The sequence below is a fragment of the Ovis aries genome, chromosome 20 (assembly GCF_016772045.2).
Source record: "Ovis aries strain OAR_USU_Benz2616 breed Rambouillet chromosome 20, ARS-UI_Ramb_v3.0, whole genome shotgun sequence".
In the NCBI taxonomy this organism is placed as follows: Eukaryota; Metazoa; Chordata; class Mammalia; order Artiodactyla; family Bovidae; genus Ovis; species Ovis aries.
This window is the reverse complement of record NC_056073.1, coordinates 6,804,847-6,824,619: the sequence shown is the minus strand read 5'-3', so window position 1 is coordinate 6,824,619 and position 19,773 is coordinate 6,804,847. Positions and strand designations below refer to the sequence as shown.

At 46.2% G+C, this 19,773-nt stretch overlaps 1 protein-coding gene across 4 annotated transcripts in view; it reads left to right on the top strand.

Moving 5' to 3' along the window:
* The window catches only part of LRRC1 (leucine rich repeat containing 1), a 130,095-nt gene that overhangs the window by 72,161 nt on the left and 38,161 nt on the right, over nucleotides 1-19,773 (top strand). For all 4 annotated transcript variants that reach the window (XM_027959033.3, XM_060403075.1, XM_060403074.1 and 1 more), the window contains exons 3-4: nucleotides 9,464-9,542; nucleotides 13,265-13,354. In XM_027959033.3, the coding sequence (XP_027814834.1) occupies nucleotides 9,464-9,542; nucleotides 13,265-13,354 (169 nt within the window). The remainder of the gene's footprint in view (nucleotides 1-9,463; nucleotides 9,543-13,264; nucleotides 13,355-19,773) is intronic.

Genomic DNA, 19,773 nt, shown 5'->3' with positions numbered 1-19,773 from the left:
GACAGTGGAGCCAATGCCGTCCGTGCAGATGGCGACTGACACGGCTCTTGCTCCATGTCCAGTAATAAATCTTCAACTTACCAGCCTTCCACGGACTGTGTCTTTAGAGTTTTAAAATGTTATTCCTTTCAGTTTTACCAAATTATGTGATGTTGATCATAATTTGCTTTCTTTAAGCCTTTCAGTTCTCCTTTAAACGCTCTCCTTCCAATTTTTAATCAATTAACACGGGTTAGATACTCTTAGAGAAAAGTGTGAAAGTATTAGTCGCTCAGTTGTGTCCAGCTCTTTGTGACCCCATGGACTGTAGCCTGCCAGGCTCCTCTGTCCATGGAATTCTCCAGGCAAGAATGCTGGAGTGGGTTATCATTCCCTTCTCCGGGGGATCTTCCTGACCCAGGGATCTAACCTGGGTCTCTGGCATTGCAGGCAGATTCTTTACCAGCTGAGCCACTAGGGAACAGCTACCACATATGTAAGGCTTTCTTTTTGCTTCAAATGTCACAGTCTTCTCAGTGGAGAGAGCCTAGTACTATAACTGCAGACATCATACAGGTCTTGAACCCAGGAGAAGAGATGCTCTTTATATAGAACCAGTGAGAAATGCCATTTATTCAAAAAGAACTTAGGCTTCTGTGCACAGGGACTGTGGTCACAGACTGGGCAGGCTGTCTGCATGCAGTTCTCCATGAAAGGAAAGGCTCTGGAAGGTTCTGTACTCACACAGACGTCGAAGGAACCCCGAGGTTCAGTCCAGTCCAGCCTGTGTCCATCACACGGTGGGCCCTGCGATGGTGATAGCTTTTCAGGAGAGGTGCTGGTCCACCTTCACGCTCCTGGGCGTCCAATCCCTTCTCAAGGGATGCAGACTAAGCCTCTGTATTCCTTTTGTAGGTTAGGGGGCTGCGGAAGGTGGAACCGCATCTTGAGGTGTTAAAAGTGGTTGCTGAGAAAAGGAGTGCCAGGAAGGGCAGCCCTGTCCTTCTGGATCACTTTCTAAATGACAATCTGCGGCGAGAAGTGTGTTCTCTCTCAGAAGCCCTTGGGTTCTTGGTGCCAGGGTGGTGTCCGCTTGGTGGCGGTGAAGACGAAGATTTTTGGCACTACAGAGTTTAGGGCTGATTATACGTCTCCTGGATACAGGTGATAGTGATGGTTATATTGGTAAGCAGCAGATTTGGCATTTTTACTTTTTAAGTAAACTCAAAGCGGTTCTGATTCAGAAACGAGGAAAGCTTAAAGTGGGTCCAGATTGAAGGTTATCTTAAGAAAGTTGTAGGGAAGAGATTGCTTAATTTTACTATCATTCTCAGACATTTTATAAATATCAAATTTTATGCTTTTATTCTTGGACATACATGAGATAAAGCCTGTTTGAATTCATGAAAAATGTGATTAAATTTGTTTTTTTTTTTTAACCTTTAAAAAAATCTGTATAGAAGCTTGAAGTAAGCTGAATGTTGGCAGTTAGGAGTTTGGGGGCACCTTCTTTAATGAGATGAAAACCTCATGAGTTATTTCTCATATTTGTATGTTAATAAATATTCATTCAGGGTTTAATCACTATTGCTTCTCAGTTAAAACAGCAGCAGAAGCTCTCAATCCTCTCATCTCTGTTTATCACACTGCTCTTCTTCACATTATCCGACCCTCATTCACAACAACATGAATGGACTCAGAGATGATCATACCAAGTCAGGAGGGGAAAGACGGTTACCACGTGCCGTCACTTACATGCGGGATCCCAAGCATGACACGAGGGAGCCCGGCTGCGAAACAGTCACAGACTCTCAGCCGCGAAGGGCGGACGTGTGGCTGCCGAGGGACAGACAGACTCACAGACGCGACTAGCGGACGTGTTCCTGCTGAGGGAACACACAGACTCGCAGCCGCGAAGGGCGGACGTGTGGCTGCCGAGGGACAGACAGACTCACAGACGTGAAGGGCGGACGTGTCGCTGCTGAGGGAACAGACAGACTCGCAGACATGACGAGCGGACGTGTGGCTGCTGAGGGACAGACACAGACTCGCAGACGCGAAGGGTGGATGTGTCGCTGCTGAGGGACAGACACAGACTCGCAGCCGCGAAGGGCAGATGTGTGGCTGCTGAGGGAACAGACACAGACTCGCAGCCGCGAAGGGCAGATGTGTGGCTGCTGAGGGAACAGACAGACTCGCAGACGCGAAGAGCGGACGTGTGGCTGCTGAGGGAACAGACAGACTCGCAGCTGCAAAGGGCGGACGTGTGGCTGCTGAGGGGGGCTGGGGAGGGTGGAGTTGGGGTTTGGGGTTAGCAGGTGTAAACGTTTATGTATAAATAAGCAATGGGTCCTACTGTAGGGCACAGGGAACTATATTCAATATCCTGTGATAAAACATCATGGGAAAGAAGACTTAAAAAAAGAATGTATAGGGGACTTCCCTAGCAGTCTAGTGGTTAAGAGTCCAGGCCTCCACTTCAGGGATTGAGGGTTCACTCCCTGGTCAGGGAACTAGGATCTCTATCCCAGGCAGCTTGACCGAAAAAGAACAAGGGTGGGTGTGTGTGTGGGTGTGTGGGTGTACATATCTATATCAGATATACATATATATATATATATGAATCTCTTTGCTGCATAGCAGAAATTAACACAACACTATAAATTAACTACATTTCAATTTTAAAAAAATGCTCAGCCTTGAATGGAAAACAGTGGTCCTCTCTACTGACTGCCATCCAGTATAAAACAAGAGGCCAGGAGATTGTGCCCCGTGGTTTGTGTGCTTCTCCTTTATCCTTTGACAGCCCGATGCTGCAGCTGTGATTATCCCTTTTTCAGAGGAGTAAACTCCGTGTCTGGCAAGTTAACTGCACACACTGAGCCTAGTCTTGGGAGTCTTCCGTCAAGAGGTCTCTCTCTGCAGACAGTCCCGCACTGATGCCCTGAGCTCAGGCAGCTGTGCCCAGGGCCGAGCCTGTCCCCGCTCAGCACTCAGGATCACGTTTCTGCCTGTGCTTCTCTCTTCCTCTTATTTGTTTATTTCAAAGCTTGTCTGCTTTGTCTCATTGTATCCTTTCTCTGAACTTCTGCAACAGTTAAGGTATGATAATGCTGGTATTATTTGAAAATATCTGTTGATGAGCCATTTTACAGATGAGGAAATCAAGGCCCAGGCAGGTTAAGTAGTTTGTCAGGCGCCACAGACCTGGAAGTGTGGAAAATGTGCAAATCGGTCTTGTGACTGTTTGGATTTGATGGATGACTAATTGGATTCCGAGAGAGACTGTTTAGCAGGATAGTGTAATACATAGACTAGATAATCCCTGTGTAGCACAGGGAACTCTGCTCAATATTCTGTGATAACCTATATGCAAGAAAGAATGGATACATGTATATGTAAAACTGAACTACTTTACTGGACACCTGGAACGAACACAACATTGTTAACTGTACTCTAGTGCAAAGTAAAAACTAAAAGAGAATAGTGTAGTCTTCTAGAGGACTGAAGCCTGAGCTGGACTGATGATAATGTGAGTGAATAGGAAAGATGGGCGGGAAAATAATAGAGGATGACAGAAGGATTTGGAGACTGCACGTGCCTGGCAGGCAGAGAGGGGTGGGGGAGGGGACTGAAACTACAGGTTTTAAATGAGGTTTGTGTTCAGCCTTGACCTCACTGAGAAGTGGTTTTTTATCTGTATTTTTTTTTTTCATATGTTTAGTCTTAAAACTAACATTTATCCAGAGCAAAACACTGGGAAGATAGCTAAAGGGGATTTCAGCTGGGAATAACCTGCAAGCTTTATGCTCTCTCTTATAAGGGGCCTAGGACCGAACAGTTTTCTTACTGGTAAAAACAGACTGGGGGGTATTTCCTGACTCAGGTGAGAGAGCAACTGTCTTTGCAGAGGCTTAGCAATGTGAATTTCTCATTTACTCCTTCATTCATTCAGCACTGTGGGCTGCTTGAGCTTAAATAGGCATCCCTCAGCATCTGGGATGCTGTAACCCCTTATATAAGACGGCACAGTGTTTGCACGGAATCTTGTGTATCCTCCCATACACTTTAATCTCCAGATCACTTCTAATACCTAGTACAATGTAAACAGTTGCTCAGTCACTCAGTCGTGTCCGACTCTTTGCGACCCCATGAATCACAGCACTCCAGGCCTCCCTGTCCATCACCATCTCCCAGAGTTCACTCAAACTCACGTCCATCGAGTCGGTGATGCATCCAGCCATCTCATCCTCTGTTGTCCCCTTCTCTTCGTGCCCCCAATCCCTCCCAGCATCAGAGTCTTTTCCAGTGAGTCAACTCTTCGCATGAGGTGGCCAAAGTACTGGAGTTTCAGCTTTAGCATTAGTCCTTCCAAAGAACACCCAGGGCTGATGTCCTTTAGAATGGAATGGTTGGATCTCCTTGCAGTCCAAGGGACTCTCAAGAGTCTTCTCCAACACCACAGCTCAAAAGCATCAATTCTTCAGTGCTCAGCTTTCTTCACATCCATACTCTCACATCCATACATGACCACAGGAAAAACCATAGCCTTGACTAGACAGACCTTAGTCGGCAAAGTAATGTCTCTGCTTTTGAATATGCTATCTAGGTTGGTCATAACTTTCCTTCCAAGGAGTAAGCGTCTGTTAATTTCATGGCTGCAGTCACCATCTGCAGTGATTTTGGAGCCCGAAAAGATAAAGTCTGACACTGTTTCCCTATCTATTTCCCATGAAGTGATTGGACCAGGTGCCATGATGTTAGTTTTCTGAATGTTGAGCTTTAAGCCAACTTTTTCACTCTCCACTTTCACTTTCATCAAGATGCTTTTTAGTTCCTCTTCACTTTCTGCCCTAAGGGTGATGTCATCTGCACATCTGAGGTTATTGATATTTCTCCCGGCAATCTTGATTCCAGCTTGTGCTTTTTCCAGCCCAGCGTTTCTCATGATGTACTCTGCATATAAGTTAAATAAGCAGGGTGACAATATACAGCCTTGACGTACTCCTTGTCCTATTTGGAACCAGTCTGTTGTTCCATGTCCAGTTCTAACTGTTGCTTCCTGACCTGCATACAGATTTCTCAAGAGGCAGGTCAGGTGGTCTGGTATTCCCATCTCTTTCAGAATTTTCCATAGTTTATTGTGATCCAACCATCACCAGATAATTATTTAATTACAACTATAACAGATTTCAGGAAGCTGAAGCCTAAGGAAGCTGAGAGCAGGGGAATGCAACCTAATCTTGGGACCAAAGGAGGTGTCCTTGAGGGTGTGGCATTTTAGCTGGGTATTTAAGGAGGAGTGGCTGTTCCCCATCCTCAGCTTTCTGTTCTGATATTTTTAGTAACTTAAAGCAAACCAGTAATCAGGACTCTTCAAACCACTGTCTTGCTTTCCTTGTGTAAGGCTCTTATTTTTACAGGCAAATGCCTTCTTTTCTTTCAAGTTAGGAACACACATAAGGTAGAAAGAAACAGTCTTTGGAGTTGAGACCTGTGTTCCATTTGCTGGTTTTGTGTGTGAGTAGGTTTGCCCAGGGAGGGATTGCCTTCCTGCCAGGCGGACCTCGCCCACCTCCATCTGGACTGGGCCCATCTGTTTTCTCCCACATTGCTGTTTCTACCTTCAGAGTTGCTGACTCCAGACCAGCCCTGACCAGACTTTCTGGCAGCCACTGCTCATGTGTTCCTTGGTAAACCCATCATCCTGAGCTTCAGGGATGCTTCTGATGTTCTTTGAAGTGTTAAAGATTTCCACCCAGTAACAAGCCTTCACTCTCTCTGTGTCCTTGATCTTTTCCTCGGAAAGCTGCCGTATGACGTACATGTGGGTGTCAGCTTGACCTCCTTCCTGAGCACTTGTGAGGTGGCAGGTGCAGCCCTTGCACCTCTATTCTCAGCCTTAGAAAAACCTGCTCAGCAGGACCTGGCGTGGTGGCCGAGGAGGTGCAGTCAGGGGTGCAGACCAGCCGGCACTGTTGCCTGGGTGGCCTTGCCTGCCTGAATAGCTGTGCTGCTCCTGTAACAGAGGGAGGTTCCTGCCTTCGTTCTGTCTGTTGTTTTTTGGTCTTTTCTTTTTTTAAAAAAATTGAAGTGTAGTTGATATACCGTATTATAAGTTATAGGTATGCACTATAATGATTCAGTTTTTAAGGCTTATACTCCATTTATAAGAGTGAAGAGTGAGTGAAGTCGCTCAGTGGTGTCCGACTCTTTGCGACCCCATGGACTGCAGCTTACCAGGCTTCTCCGTCCATGGGATTCTCTGGGCAAGAATACTGAAGTGGGTTACCATTTCCTTCTCCAGGGGATCTTCCCGACCCAGGGATTGAACCCAGGTCTTCTGCATTGGAGGCAGACGCTTTAACCTCTGAGCCAGAAGCCCACTCCATTTATAGTTACTATAAAATATTGCCTGTGCTCCCCGTATTGTACAGCATCTCCTTGTAGCTTTTTATACCCAGTAGTTTGTACCTCTTGCTCCCCTCCCCCATCACCCCTCCCTAGTGGTGACCTCCAGCTTGACCTCTATATCCCTGAGTCTGCCTCTTTTCTGTTATGTTCACTAGTTTGTTCATTCTTATGCCCAACAGCACCATGACCTCAGCCCTCAGTAAAGTGACTGCTGACATTGGCGGTGGGTGGGGGGGTGGGGGTGGGGCGGGTTCGTCATCTCTGAGCCTTAGTGCCCACTTTGGGTAATGGAAGTTACAGTCATTTATGTTGCAGTTGCATAAGATAATGGGCTTCCGTGGTGGCTCAGATGGTAAAGAATCTACCTGCAGTGCAGGAGAACCGGGTTCGATCCCTGGGTCTGGAAGAGTCCCTTGGAGAAGGAAATGGCAACCCACTCCAGTATTTTTGCCTGGAGAATCTCATGGACAGAGGAGCCTGGTGGGCTACAGTTCATGGCGTTGCAAAGAGTCGGAGACGACTGAGCAACTTCCACTTTACTTTACATAAGGTAATATGCATAAAAGGTCTTCACTGTATATGTGCCTCAGGGCCTACAAACGTTTGTGTGTTTTAGAAATTCATTCCAGACTCAACTGAGGACAAACCATATGTATACATATATATATCTTGTATATGTGTGTATGTATGTGCTCATATGTGTTAATATATATCTGTGTATGTATGTGTATATATATGTGTGTGTGTCTGTGTGTATACTGCTATCGTGTTTATGAACTAGGACCATAAATAATGTGTGTTCTTTACTACCTTAGACGACCAATTTTTTAAATTGAAATGTGTGTTCTTTACTAACTTATACGACAAGGCAGAGACTTGTGTGAGGCAAACATCACCACAGATTTAAATATTTGCAGCTTTAAAATTTGTACTGAGAGCTTGTATGTAGCTTCTGATGACTGTGCAGCTTTTTTTTTTTTTTTGACTGTGCAGCTTTGGTGCAGGGCGTCCATCTTCCCCTGACTCCTTCTGTCTCTCTTTACCCCCAGTTTAGAAATATCAGGTATGTTTAGGCTCTGCTTGCCTTTGTCGAGCTGCTGGAAGAAACAGCATGGGACCAGGAGAAGCTCTTCTATTTCAGCCCTTCTTAATGTTGCGAGCTCAGTCGTGGCGGCCTTTGTGACCTCACAGACTATAGCTCGCTAGGCTCCTCTGCTCATGAAATTTTCCTGGCAGAATACTGGAGTGGGTTGCCATTTCGTCCTCAGGGGATCTTTCCGACCCAGGGATTGAACCTGCGTCTCCTGTGTCTCCTACATTGGCAGGTAGATTCTTTACCACTGAGCCACCTGGGAATCACTTCTTAATGTTAGTATGTCCAAAATAATGTATTCTTGAAATTAAATACTAGAAACTAACCTTTCCCAGCCCTGAAAGCTGTTATCTCAGGGTTTAAACAAGAGGAGCTTAAAATAGCGATTTTGGTCGTTTCAAGGACTGCAGCATTTAGTGGCAGGCAAACATGGGGAAAAATACTCAGCCTCATTAGTGATCAAAGGAATAGGAAACAGAATGTTACCAGACTATTTTACTAGCAACACAGGCAGTTTTAAAATGTGAGAGACGGAAAAGAGGGGAAGATATTGAATCGGTAGCGGAAGCATAAGGGTATACCTCGCCCCCTCGTAAGCGGTTTAGCACTGTTTGTCAGTGCCTTTGGCACAGTGATTACTCTGTGGGAGCTTAGCCTAAGGAAATAACCAGGAGTGAGCATAAACATAATTATCCCCTTAGGATCTTGGAAACAACCTAAATGTCCAGCAATTGGGGATTGGCTGCATGGAGTATGAAGAGCTAGGCAGTGGACTTTTCTGCCACTAAGAATGGAGAACTGTTTGGAAAAATAATGACGGGGGAAAGTTTGTAAAATAACATAAAGTGAAGCATGAACCTAGTCTCTGCAGGCCTGTGTGTGACAAATAAAAACTACATTGGAACAAAACGTCGTCACTGTGTGATGGGAACGCTGGTGGTTCCCCCCGCCCCGCCCCCTGCCGCCTTTTCTGTATTTTCCAGATTATGCTCATAATCGGAAGAAAATCTGTAGTTCGAAAATGCGTGCTTTATGGCTGAGGAACGTTCCATTGTGTATATGTACCACAGCTGCTTTATCCACTCATCTGTGGATGCACATGTAGGGTGCTTCCATATCCTAGCTGCTGTAAATAGTGCTGCTATGAACGTTGAGATACATGTGTCTTTTTCAATCACGTTCCTCAGGGTGTATGCCCAGTAGTGGGATCGTTGGGCATTTGAGTCGGTTCTAATGAAGCGGATGAACCTAGAACCTAGAAAAACGAATGTCGCATGTTGATTCATACGTATGAAATCTAGACAGATGGTACCAATGAGCCCATTTGCAGGGCAGTAACGGAGACACAGACATAGATGGCAGAATTGTGGGCACAGTGGGAGCAAGAGCGGGGGTGGGGTGAATGGAGAGAGCAGCATGGGAACATTACATTGTTCTGTGTAAGATAGACAGCTGTTGGAAATTTGCAGTATGACTCAGTGAGCTCAGACTGGTGCTCTGTGACAACCGAGACGGGTGGGAGGTCGGGGGGAGATTCAAGAGGGGGGGGACATGTGTATACTGTGGCTGATTCATGTTGATGTATGGCAGAAACCAACACAGTATTGTACAACAGTTGTCCTTCAATTAAAAATAAACAAATTCTAAAAATGCGTACTTTAGAATACTTTGTACCAATGAAACCGTATGAACACTTAGGGGGATTTGAAAAGCCTCGTGGGAATGACAACAGCGACTTTTGATGAGGTGATGGGACTTGGTGGAGGGGATTGTTTTTAATGTTTTGCTTGAACATGCTTCTGTTCAGAATAGATCTTGTATCAGGAAAGCAAATATAAATGTAGAAAAAGTACTTTGGAAATACACGCCACATTTGAGCAGAGGTAGTGGTGTGCTGGTACTTGCTGGTCCACGTTGAGGAGGGTAGAAGCAGCTAACAATGGTGGCCAGTGATAGACATGTTCTTTCCTTCTGCAGATATTCCTGAAATTCCAGAGAGCATCTCATTCTGTAAAGCACTACAGATCGCTGACTTCAGCGGAAACCCATTGACCAGGTAACCTTTCTGCTTGCTTTTCTGACCGTAGTGCTAAAGGCACCTTTTGCCTCCTGGCCCAGTTGTGAGCCCACTGACCGGTGGATTCCAGGCACCTGTGGTACCAGGGTGACTGAATTGCTGCCCACATAGCAATGCGGGGACAGCTCTCTGGAGTCTGTCCTGGGGTATCCCTGGGCCACGTGGGCCCATGTCTAAGATTTCTCCAGACTCTAAGCAACCTCAGAAGAAAGAAAAGTACTTTTCCTTTCCGTTCCTTTTGTTTGTTTTTAAGGTGTCTAGAGAAATTGGGATTAAGTTAAAACTTGGGAGTGATCGATCTCAAAATTGCTTGGGTCTTCTTGGGTGTGGGGAATGCTCTGTCTCACTTTGTTTTTCCTGTACCTGCTTATTTTTAAGAAGTAAGTATGTCTTTAATTCTGTTTTTTTCTCCTTTGAATTTCAGTTTCATGTTGCTAATAATGCTTATTTTTATGGAGAATAGTGTTCTAGTAAGCTCCAGCCCGGTTGCTTTCTGAGTCACCACTGTCGTCCCGTCTCATCCTCTTTCCTGACCATCCTTGTCCGTGTGGTTGTCCCTCTTCCTCAGACATTTCCGTAGCTCCCACCCCTATGAGGTCAGGTGGGGAGCTCCTACCGTGCTGTGAGTCTGACCTCCGCCTGCCTCCCGGCCTTCACTTCCCTCAGTTGCCTTCTCTGGCCTGGTCCTCGATTTCCCTCCCCCTCTGTTTTGACGGTGCCAGTCCCTTCACTCACCTTTCAGATGCAGCCCACGCATCACATTCCTGCAGGTCCCTTTCCTGGTGGCTCCCATGGCCCCTCCTCTGGGCTCTGTGATGCTCTCTGTGTACTTGTCTCATAACGCGGGAGCTCTGCACGTGAGTGACCGCTCCGAGCCAGGCCCCTGGACTGGACTGTGTCCCTCTGTCACTTAGCTTGCATCTGCTGCCCTACTGTCCTTCCTGGAAAGGAGCGAACCCTCAACTAGTGTTTGTGGAAGCAAGCTGAGCTGCTTGTGCTGAAGGCAGCTTCTGGGTTAGGCAGCTGAGATTTGTTAGCGCTCCAGGTGCTTAATCCCCTTCTCTGTTTCTTATGTTTTTTCCCCTCATGTCTGCCGACACGTGACTTTACCATCATCCCAAAACTCCGGATCAGAACACATTGCATCATATGAGGCCTACTCAGTTTTCACCCTGGCCTCCTGTTTGGCAGGTTTCTTGAAGGAAAGCCATTTTAACGTGGCAGGAGTGTTCTTTCAAGAATTATGAGTTAAGAATCTGTGAGTTGAAGGGACCTTAACAATTATTCAGCATGGCCTACAGATTTTATTACTGAAGCAGCTGAAGCTCCAAGAGATGGAACAACCATTTAGGATCACGGAGCTGCCAAGCGACAGCTCAGACTAGCTTTCCTCTTTCCCCCACTGTAAGTCTGGCCTTCCTCAGCCTAGCCCATCGCATCACTAGCTTAGCTCTTAATGTTAACAGCCAGTGAAAAAGCAAACCAGCCACTTAAAAATATATTTTCCTTACATTTAAGATCATTTTAGCTAGTTTTAAAATAATTATATATATAGATATAGTTTCTGGAGATAAGTTGCATCTTTTGAACTATAGATAAAAAAACAACAACTTACCTCTAACACTCTATAGGAGAGGTCATTGTTGTTGCTCAGTCACTCAGTTGTGTCTGACTCTTTGCAACCCCACTGACTGCAGTACGCCAGGCTTCCCTGTCCATCACCAACGCAAACTCATGTCCATCAAGTCAGTGATGCCATCCAACCATCTCAACCTCTGTCATCCCCTTCACCTGCCTTTAATCTTTCCCAGCATGAAGGTCTTTTCTAATGAGTCAGTTCTTCGCATCAGGTGGCCAACGTATTGGAGTTTCAGCTTCAGCATCCATCCTTCCAATGAATATACAGGACTGGTTTCCTTTAGGATGGACTGGTTTGATCTCCTTGCAGTCCAAGGGACTCTCAAGAGTCTTTTCCAGCACCACAGTTCAAAAGCATCAATTCTTCAGCTTTCAGCTTTCCTTATGGTCCAACTCTCACATCTATACATGACTACTGGAAAAATTACAGCTTTGACTAAATGAACCTTTGTGGGCAAAGTAATGTCTCTGCTTTTTCATACACCATCTAGCTTTGTCATAGCTTTTCTTCCAAGGAGCAAGCATCTTCTAATTTTATGGCTGCAGTCACCATCTGCAGTGATTTTGGAGCCCCCCCCAAATAAAGTCTGTCACTGTTTCCATTGTTTCCCCATCTATTTGCCATGAAGTGATGGGACCAGATGCCATGATCTTCGTTATTTGAATGTTGAGTTTTAAACCAGCTTTTTCACTCTTCTCTTTCACTTTCATGAAGAGGCTCTTTAGTTCTTATTCACTTTCTGCCATAAGGGTGGTGTCATCTGCATATCTGAGGTTATTGATACTTCTCCCAGCAATCTTGATTCCAGCTTGTACTTCTTCCAGCCCAGCGTTTCTCATGATGTACTCTGCGTATAAGTTAAATAAGCAGGGTGACAATATACAGCCTTGATGTACTCCTTTTCCTATTTGGAACCAGTCTGTTTTTCCATGTCTGGTTCTGACTGTTGCTTCTTGAGCTGCACACAGATTTCTCAGGAGGCAGGTCAGGTGGTCTGGTATTCCCATCTCTTTAAGAATTTTCCACAGTGGAAGAGTTTGCAACTTTGTAAAAACCATTCCTGAGAATGTATTTCATCAATTATGAAAGCCCTCATTAATACTTTCATAGAATTCTCTATATTAAATGTCACACAACATAGGATTTGGTTTTTAAAAAAGGAACCTAGAAAGAGGAAAGAAATGAAAGACTCTAATCTAGAGGCCATCACTAAGGCAAGAAGCCCTCACTGCCCCCTGCAAAAAATGGGTTATGTGTTCTCGTCTCCATCTTAGCAGATTTATGTATAAAGACCTTCAGCATTTTAGATGCAACGAGATCTTTTTGCCTTCAGTTGGTGTTTTTAAGCCCCAAATACTGGTAACCATAGAAATATTGAAAGTAAATTTTCTTTATAAGTATTTAAATAATAATTTTATTTTGAATCTTCTCTGTTCAGTAGAGTCTGAGAGAAGAATGCAGAATTTCTTTTTTGTGTAGAACATTGTGAAACATATAATCATCTCACATGATTGGCATCTTTGATCAACTCAAAAGAAAAATATTAAGAAAGTAGCAATTGGCTGTCAGCTGATTAGGTGTAAGTAATCTGTAGCTTTGCTCTGGGTATTATAAGCTACAGGAAAAAAAAAATCAAGCAGCTGTCTTATGCTTTATGATGATCTTGTGGGCTAAAATTTCTCTCTGTTTTCTGTTAATCAATAAAGTGTTTTCACTCTTAGGCACTTCCAACTGTAGGAAGTATTTACCATTTTCTTTCATAGAGTGCTCAGTAGGCTTACGACACTTTTTCTTCTTTATTCTTAAAATTTGTATGTCTTTCTTCTTTATTTCTGGATCACTTTATCAACAAGTATTTATCATGTCCCTGTACTGCCAGGTAAACCAAGTCCTTACTTTTTTTCCCCTTATATTTAGACAAGACAAACATGCCACATATGATGTAATTTTAGGAAGTTATTTCAATCAGCAAATAGAAGAAGAAATCATTATAATTATGTTCGCTATGCACCATATATGCAATTCTCTTTATCAATTATAACATTTTTTATTGTTTTTTTAGATTGCCAGAAAGCTTTCCGGAATTACAGAATTTGACATGTCTTTCTGTAAATGACATCTCACTGCAGTCTCTGCCTGAAAATATTGGCAAGTAAGTTAAGTTTTTACGTGAAGTTTGCTTATATCAGGGTGAATGGGCATTTATATCAACTCCACCTCCTTCCCTTTTTTGGCTCTTGTTTTACATCTACTCAGAAAGCTGTTTACCCAGTCTTCAGTTTCCCCCTCAGGAAAGATTAAACCAGCTTCTGTGTGTTTTGCATCCTGTTGCCCCTGAATTTTAATAATTAAAAAGGATGCTGCCACTTGTTACTGGTGAGTAAGCTAATTTGTTTGGAGTGTTTATCTGTAAATGGATGGATTCTAAACTAGTTAATTGAAGCGAAGTAGCGTGTGTCATATAGGTGGTTATTAAATCCTGTTAGGAATGACTGCTGCTAGTAATTTCACTGAAAACGTACATCATGTGCCTTATACAGCAGCTCGGTCTGACAGGTTGTGCACCATGGATCTGGGGACAGGGAGCGAAGGTAGTGGGTCTGGAGAGCAGGCTTGGGATGGGGAGAGGCGAGGCGCAGCGAGGCTGTGTCAGGAGGGGATGGAGCAGGGCGGGCAGGGAACTGGTCTGGCCTGGTCCCCATGCTGGTTCCCGAGGTCGGGGAGCGTGGCCGTGGCAAGAAATGTAGGATCCTTTGAAGGAACTGTCTGCTGGTGAATCTGTTCTCTTGCACATTCCCACGGATGAACTGATGGATGGAATTATCTTAGCAGGTCTTCTCCATCCCTTCAGGATGGATGGTAGCTTGAAGCAGGCTGGTGGCTCATGCTTGAGCACTTGAAAGCCCACCCTGGCCGGCTGGCGCTGGTGGACCAGCGTGTCCTGCTGTCGGAAACGAGTTCTCTCCTGCTTACCTGTCCTGCTTAAGTTCTGAGATAGAAGCTTGCTTTTTGGGAACTGCAGTGTAACTGGGTCTCTTCTGCAAAGGTTTTTCTTCCTGGGTGTCTGCAGTCCACCATGTCCCCTCCTTGCTAGAGGGAGACGGCTGGCTGCCCCGTTTCTGCCTGCAGGCCCGTGTTTCTCTGTGGTTCATGCAGATGTTTGGACCCTGAGCCAGCATATGTGATGATTAAGAACTCCACCCTTTTAGCTCTGGGACAGGATAGACACAGGAAGGTCCCAGCACCCCGAGTTCATGGTACCTTTTGTGGGGGAAATCGCAGTGTTTTGTGGTAGAGAAAGCAGTCATTATGATGTTTTTGTGGAAACTTTTTGTTGTTGTTGTATTTTTGTTAATATGCATATTTGAAAAGTGTTCCAGCAATCTTTGGATTTAGTACATGCTAAGATGGGCTTCCCTGATAGCTCAGTTGATAAAGAATTTGCCTGCAGTGTAGGAGACCCTGGTTCAATCCCTGGGTCGGGAAGATCCCCTGGAGAAGGGAACAGCTACTTGCTCCAGTGTCCTGGCCTGGAGAATTCCATGGACTGTATAGTCAGTGGGGTCGCAGAGTCGGACACGACTGAGCGACTTTCGATCAATAATCACGCCCTGCACTTCTGCTCTGTCAGGTTCCATGTATTTCTAATTAATACACTAGCCGTGTGAATACTGACCTTGCCCGCCTCCTGCCCTCAGGGTCTCTGGAATCTAATTCTCTGAGCCCCTCCTCCACTCTCCTCCGGCTCCCGCTGGCCAGCTGGCTGCTCCATCCATCCCCTTGTTTGTGTCTTTTTAAACAGGTTTCAGGCTTTGAGAGAAACCATGTTCTTACTTATAACCAGAGTGTTGCTCACATACCTCACTGCACTGTTTTCATGGAAAATGCTACTTAATAATCCTTTTAGGATAATTTACAGTATTTTTTATGCCACCTTTTCTGTTCATACCTGTGCTTGTTTTTGTCAGTGTGCAGGATTTCTTGTGTATCTGCAGTTTCTGTCAACAGTAAGGACAGTTTTTTTGTTTTGAGTTTAGACCTGATCAACTTAATATTATAGCCTCTCATATACTGTTTCCAAAATCTTAATACCACTTTGAGCCTGAACCCTGTGATGATTGATCACCCAAAAAGTAAGAATACTGGGCAGACAAGTGAATCAACTGATTCTTATTAGCTCAGACGGTGAAACTAATGGGAAATGGGGAGTTTCACGTTCCTGGTGGTGGTTGTTACCTTAGCCAGAGACTCTGTTGTTTCTGCCTGTTGGACTTAGGGTTTGTGTGTCCGTTTTCACTAAGCAGAAAGAAAGGGAGGTCAGGCTCCTCCCTGGGAATGTGTGGGCCCCTCTGGTGTCCTGGACCATGCTGGAAAGGCACGTGGCGCAGCCGAGATGCTGGCTGTCCAGGGCACCTCCTGTTGGCACGTGTATCCTCTACCGACTAATGCGGCTTAGCAGTAGCAGCAGCATTCGCTACCTTAAATCATTTGTTACCAACGTTCCTCACTGGGGGGCTTCCCAGGTGGTGCTAGCGGTAAAGAACCCACCTGCCAGTGCAGGAGACATAAGAGACATGGGTTTGATCCCTGGGTCAGGACGATCCCCTGGAGAAGGGCATGGCAACCCACTCCAGTGTTCTTGCCTGGAGAATCCCATGGACAGAGGAGCCTGGCGGGCCGCAGTCCATAGGGTCACAAAGAATCGGACACGACTGAAGCCACTTAGTGCTTCCTCATTGGGAGGGACTCTGCAGTTTCCCAAAGGATTCCCACGTGGTTGCTTTGGAGCACTTAACTAAACATTTAGTAACCAGAAAACGTCTTAGTGTCAGGATGGTATTGTAAGCAGGGCACAAATAGCAGGTGCTGCAGAAAGCACGAAAAGGACGTTGAATGGCCACCTGCCTGATGGACACTCCCCGCTGTCCCTGTGGATGCTGAAGTGGAGGGCCGGGCCTGAGTTACCCTGCCGGTTTGGTCAGGTGAGGCAAACACCTCAGTGTCGGTCCTTTCAGCCTCTGTTGACAGTGGGAACCTGGTTTCTCCTTTCAGTGCCTGGCTTGGACAGGTGGCCTTAATTGAGAAAGCTGTGGATTTCTCCAGGGCCGGGTGGGCGTGTCCTCCCTGGGGGAGAGAGCCCCAGCTTGCAGGACCTTGGAACTGAGGGCACCCTGTTCCCTCCTGTGTGATTTGCCAAGAGGCAGTTTGAAGGGCATTTGGGTGTTGAGGGCAGAGCTGGAGTCCGGCTCTTCTGGTCCCAGACCTGCTTTTCCCCAACTCTCCCCCCGTCACTGTGGGACAGCCGCCCCCATGGCCCTGAGAGCCTCAGCGACTGTTTCTGGTTCCCCTTGTGGCACCCAACAGTCCATTTGTTAAGGAGGCAGGTCCAAACAGCTTGGTAAAAATTTTTCTGCCAACAAGCTAGTCCCTGTTTGAAAAAGTAGTCATATACTTTGAACAACTGAATATTTGTGTTGCATTCTGAAACATCCCCAGATCTGTGCCAGGGGAAGGGGGTACCTGATGGGCACCAGGCCAGCTTCTCAGATCCCCGTGGCCTCTCCTCTTCCACATCCTTGCCGTTTGTCACCGCTTTGCAAAGATGCGCTGTCATCGACACACGCTCAGAGCTGTCCAGCGTGGACGCTGAGCTGCTGGCTCACCTGGTGGTGTTTCGCTGCATGTCTTTCTCATATGGAACTTCCTGCGGGGCTCCCGCGAGTTTCCCCCAGCGCGCGGGAGCTTGAGCTGCTGCCGTGGGAATTGCTGAGTGCGCTGTTGGGTTCTTGCCAGTCTGCAGCATCAGCTGTTGGCGATGAGCAGCAGCCAGCGTGGCGCAGGTGGCTCCTGTCCTGCAGGGCGTGGCTCCGAGCCAGGTAACCATTGTGTGCTTCCTGTGATGAAGCAAGTCTCTCAAACAGTACAGTCTGTGCAGTACTTTGTAACAAGAGGAGGAATGATCATGAAAATCTTTAAAGCCACCAAGAGGTATAGCAGCTACTTCAGGCAGAAGTATATATTTTTCTGTCACTAGAATAAAAGTGTCCCAGATTTGCTGACCCTTTTCTGGGATGGCCCATACATAATTACTTGGCCCTTCAAAGGAAAGGGCATTTAACAAGGAGCAGGAAACTATCTGACTTTCGATGGGTGTTTAAAAACCTCTTTGTTAAAAATGCTCTTTCTGATTAGTCTTCATGAACACAAGTGTTTGATGTCAGGGATGATGGGACTTTATCAGCTGAACTTCAGCAAAGACCTTTCCATAAGAAGAAATTTTTAAAAATTACTAATGGATGACTTAATAAGTGCAGTTGATGACACAGTTCTTGGATCAGTGTAACTTAAAGAGAAAATATCTTGGCCGGGTTGAGGCATGTAGAATCTTAGTTCCCTGACCAAGGATCAAACCCGAGCCCACCTGCGGTGGAAGTGCCGAGTCCTAACCGCTGGACTGCCAGCGAAGTCCCGGCTCAGTGTGACTTTGTGAGGTGTCTTTTCCCCTTGTTACACCATTAAACAAGTATCAGAGTGAATCATATAGGGTCAGTTTTGTTCCTAAATGTAAAACAGTATGGACTACATAATATAGTATTTTCAGCCTCATTGCTTTCACTAATGAGAGCCCGAAAGATTTTTGTACCTCTAATAAAATATTTAAGAATATTTTTCTTTTGTTTTTATTAAATTTTTTCTTTTTATATATTTTACAATTATGCAATATATTGGTACATAGTATATCTATATATCTATCTTACAATAAATATGAGGATTTACTCTTAAATGTGTGGGGACCACCCTCTAGAACAGAATAGTTGGGAGTCACTTAAGCCAGAGACCAGTGGTTCTCAAACTCCGCCTTGTTGGGTCCCCAGGGGTTTCTAGAAGTCTTTCGCGGCTCTTGTGGAGAGTATGGACCAGGCTCTGGTGGGTGGTCCCTGCTAGCCCCTCCCTGCGTGTACCAGCACAGTTCTGCTCTTAGCCTCTGAGTTTTTGCTGTGTTGCGTGTAATGTTTGCATTTAAAAACCTGCCGCATGTGTGTGCCACGTGGATCGGTGGCCTGTTTCAGACGCTTGGCAATGCTAGCTCACTGTAGCATCAGGAGTTTTCACTGGGCTGTAGGCCACTTCAAACCCTCTCACGAAACTGAATTTAAAATTTTGTACCTGTCTGCTCACTGTCCAGACTGGCTGAGGTTTTCCCCTACTTAATGGTTGAAGTTCTAGCTCTTTTGTGAAACCTTCTCTAGTGACTGGGAGAGATGAAAGAGACCCCAGACTCACAGGTACCTGATCCCTGGATCACCTGCACGCTCAGCACTGGAGTCCTTTGTCTACGCACAGAAGGCTAGTGCAGTGTGTGTGTGTGTGTGTGTGTGTGTGTGTGTGTGTGTGTGTGTGTGTGTGGTTAGCATGTACACTGGGTCCACCTTGTCTCCTGGAGCCGTGGAGCTCTGGGTCTGAGCCCCTCTTTGTGTCTGGACTGACCCTGCCGTGGCTCTGATGCGCTGGGCGAATCCATGGATGAGACGCACGGTGTTCCCTCCTGCATGCTGCTGGTCTCCAAACGGACATTGCAGATGGTCCAGGTGGGCTCTAGAAGCTTTGTGCTGGGACCACGTTAGCCTGTCCCTGCAGTCACCTGCGCTGAACGCTGTGCCATTCCTATAAAGAGCTGACTGAAGAAGCAACTGTGAAAAGAACCTGCTTTGGTTGCTCTGAAACCGTCTCCTGAAGAATGTGTGGGTGTGAGTCGCTCAGTCGTGTCTGACCCTTTGCGACCCCACGGACTATAGCCCGCCAGGCTTGTCTGTCCATGGGATTCTCCAGGCAGGAACACTGGAGTGGGTTCCCATGCCCTCCTCCTACTGAAGAACACTTGTTACCAAATACTGTTGCTTACTATCCCCCCAGGTAAGGAGTCATTACAGAGAGATTTTAAAAATAACGTATTTTTAGGGGAAAAAGTGCCTCACTGGGAGAACCATAAGCTTCTTCCTTTTAATAACAGTTCTGACATTTATCACATTTCCCTTTCTGCTTTTGTTGCCAGAAAGCTCAGAGCTGGTTCCCACGATCTGCAGGAGCAGCTTGTGTTGGTTTCCATGTGGTGGAGGGACCCGGGGACCCGGGGGCAGGGGTGCTGCCGGCGTGCAGGGTGGCGGGGGCAGGGTGGGGGCATCGGTGCCTGTCCCGTTACAGCTCCCCCTCGCTGAGTGCCGGGCGCCGTCCCACGTGTGTTAGCTTTGTCTGTAAAGTGGGGTAAGTCATCTGCCCGTGTGTGTCTCCCTGGTGGGGTTTGAACTTGGTCTCATCCTGTAGGAAGCTGCCTTTCCTCTGCTGTCGGATGCCCTGCTGAGCACACGAATCTCCTCCTCCCTTCCCCAGCCCTCGTTCTCTAATTCATGAAACTTTTGGCCTAGATGTGCTTTAGGAAGACCTCTTTAAGTCCCTCCTAGAAAGAGTTGGGGTAAAGTTAAGTAAAGGGCTTTGTCACTGAAGGTGCCAGTGAGACAGGAAGGGCGGCAGGGGAGGAGGGAGGCCTTCATAGACCTTTGAGAGGAGAATTCC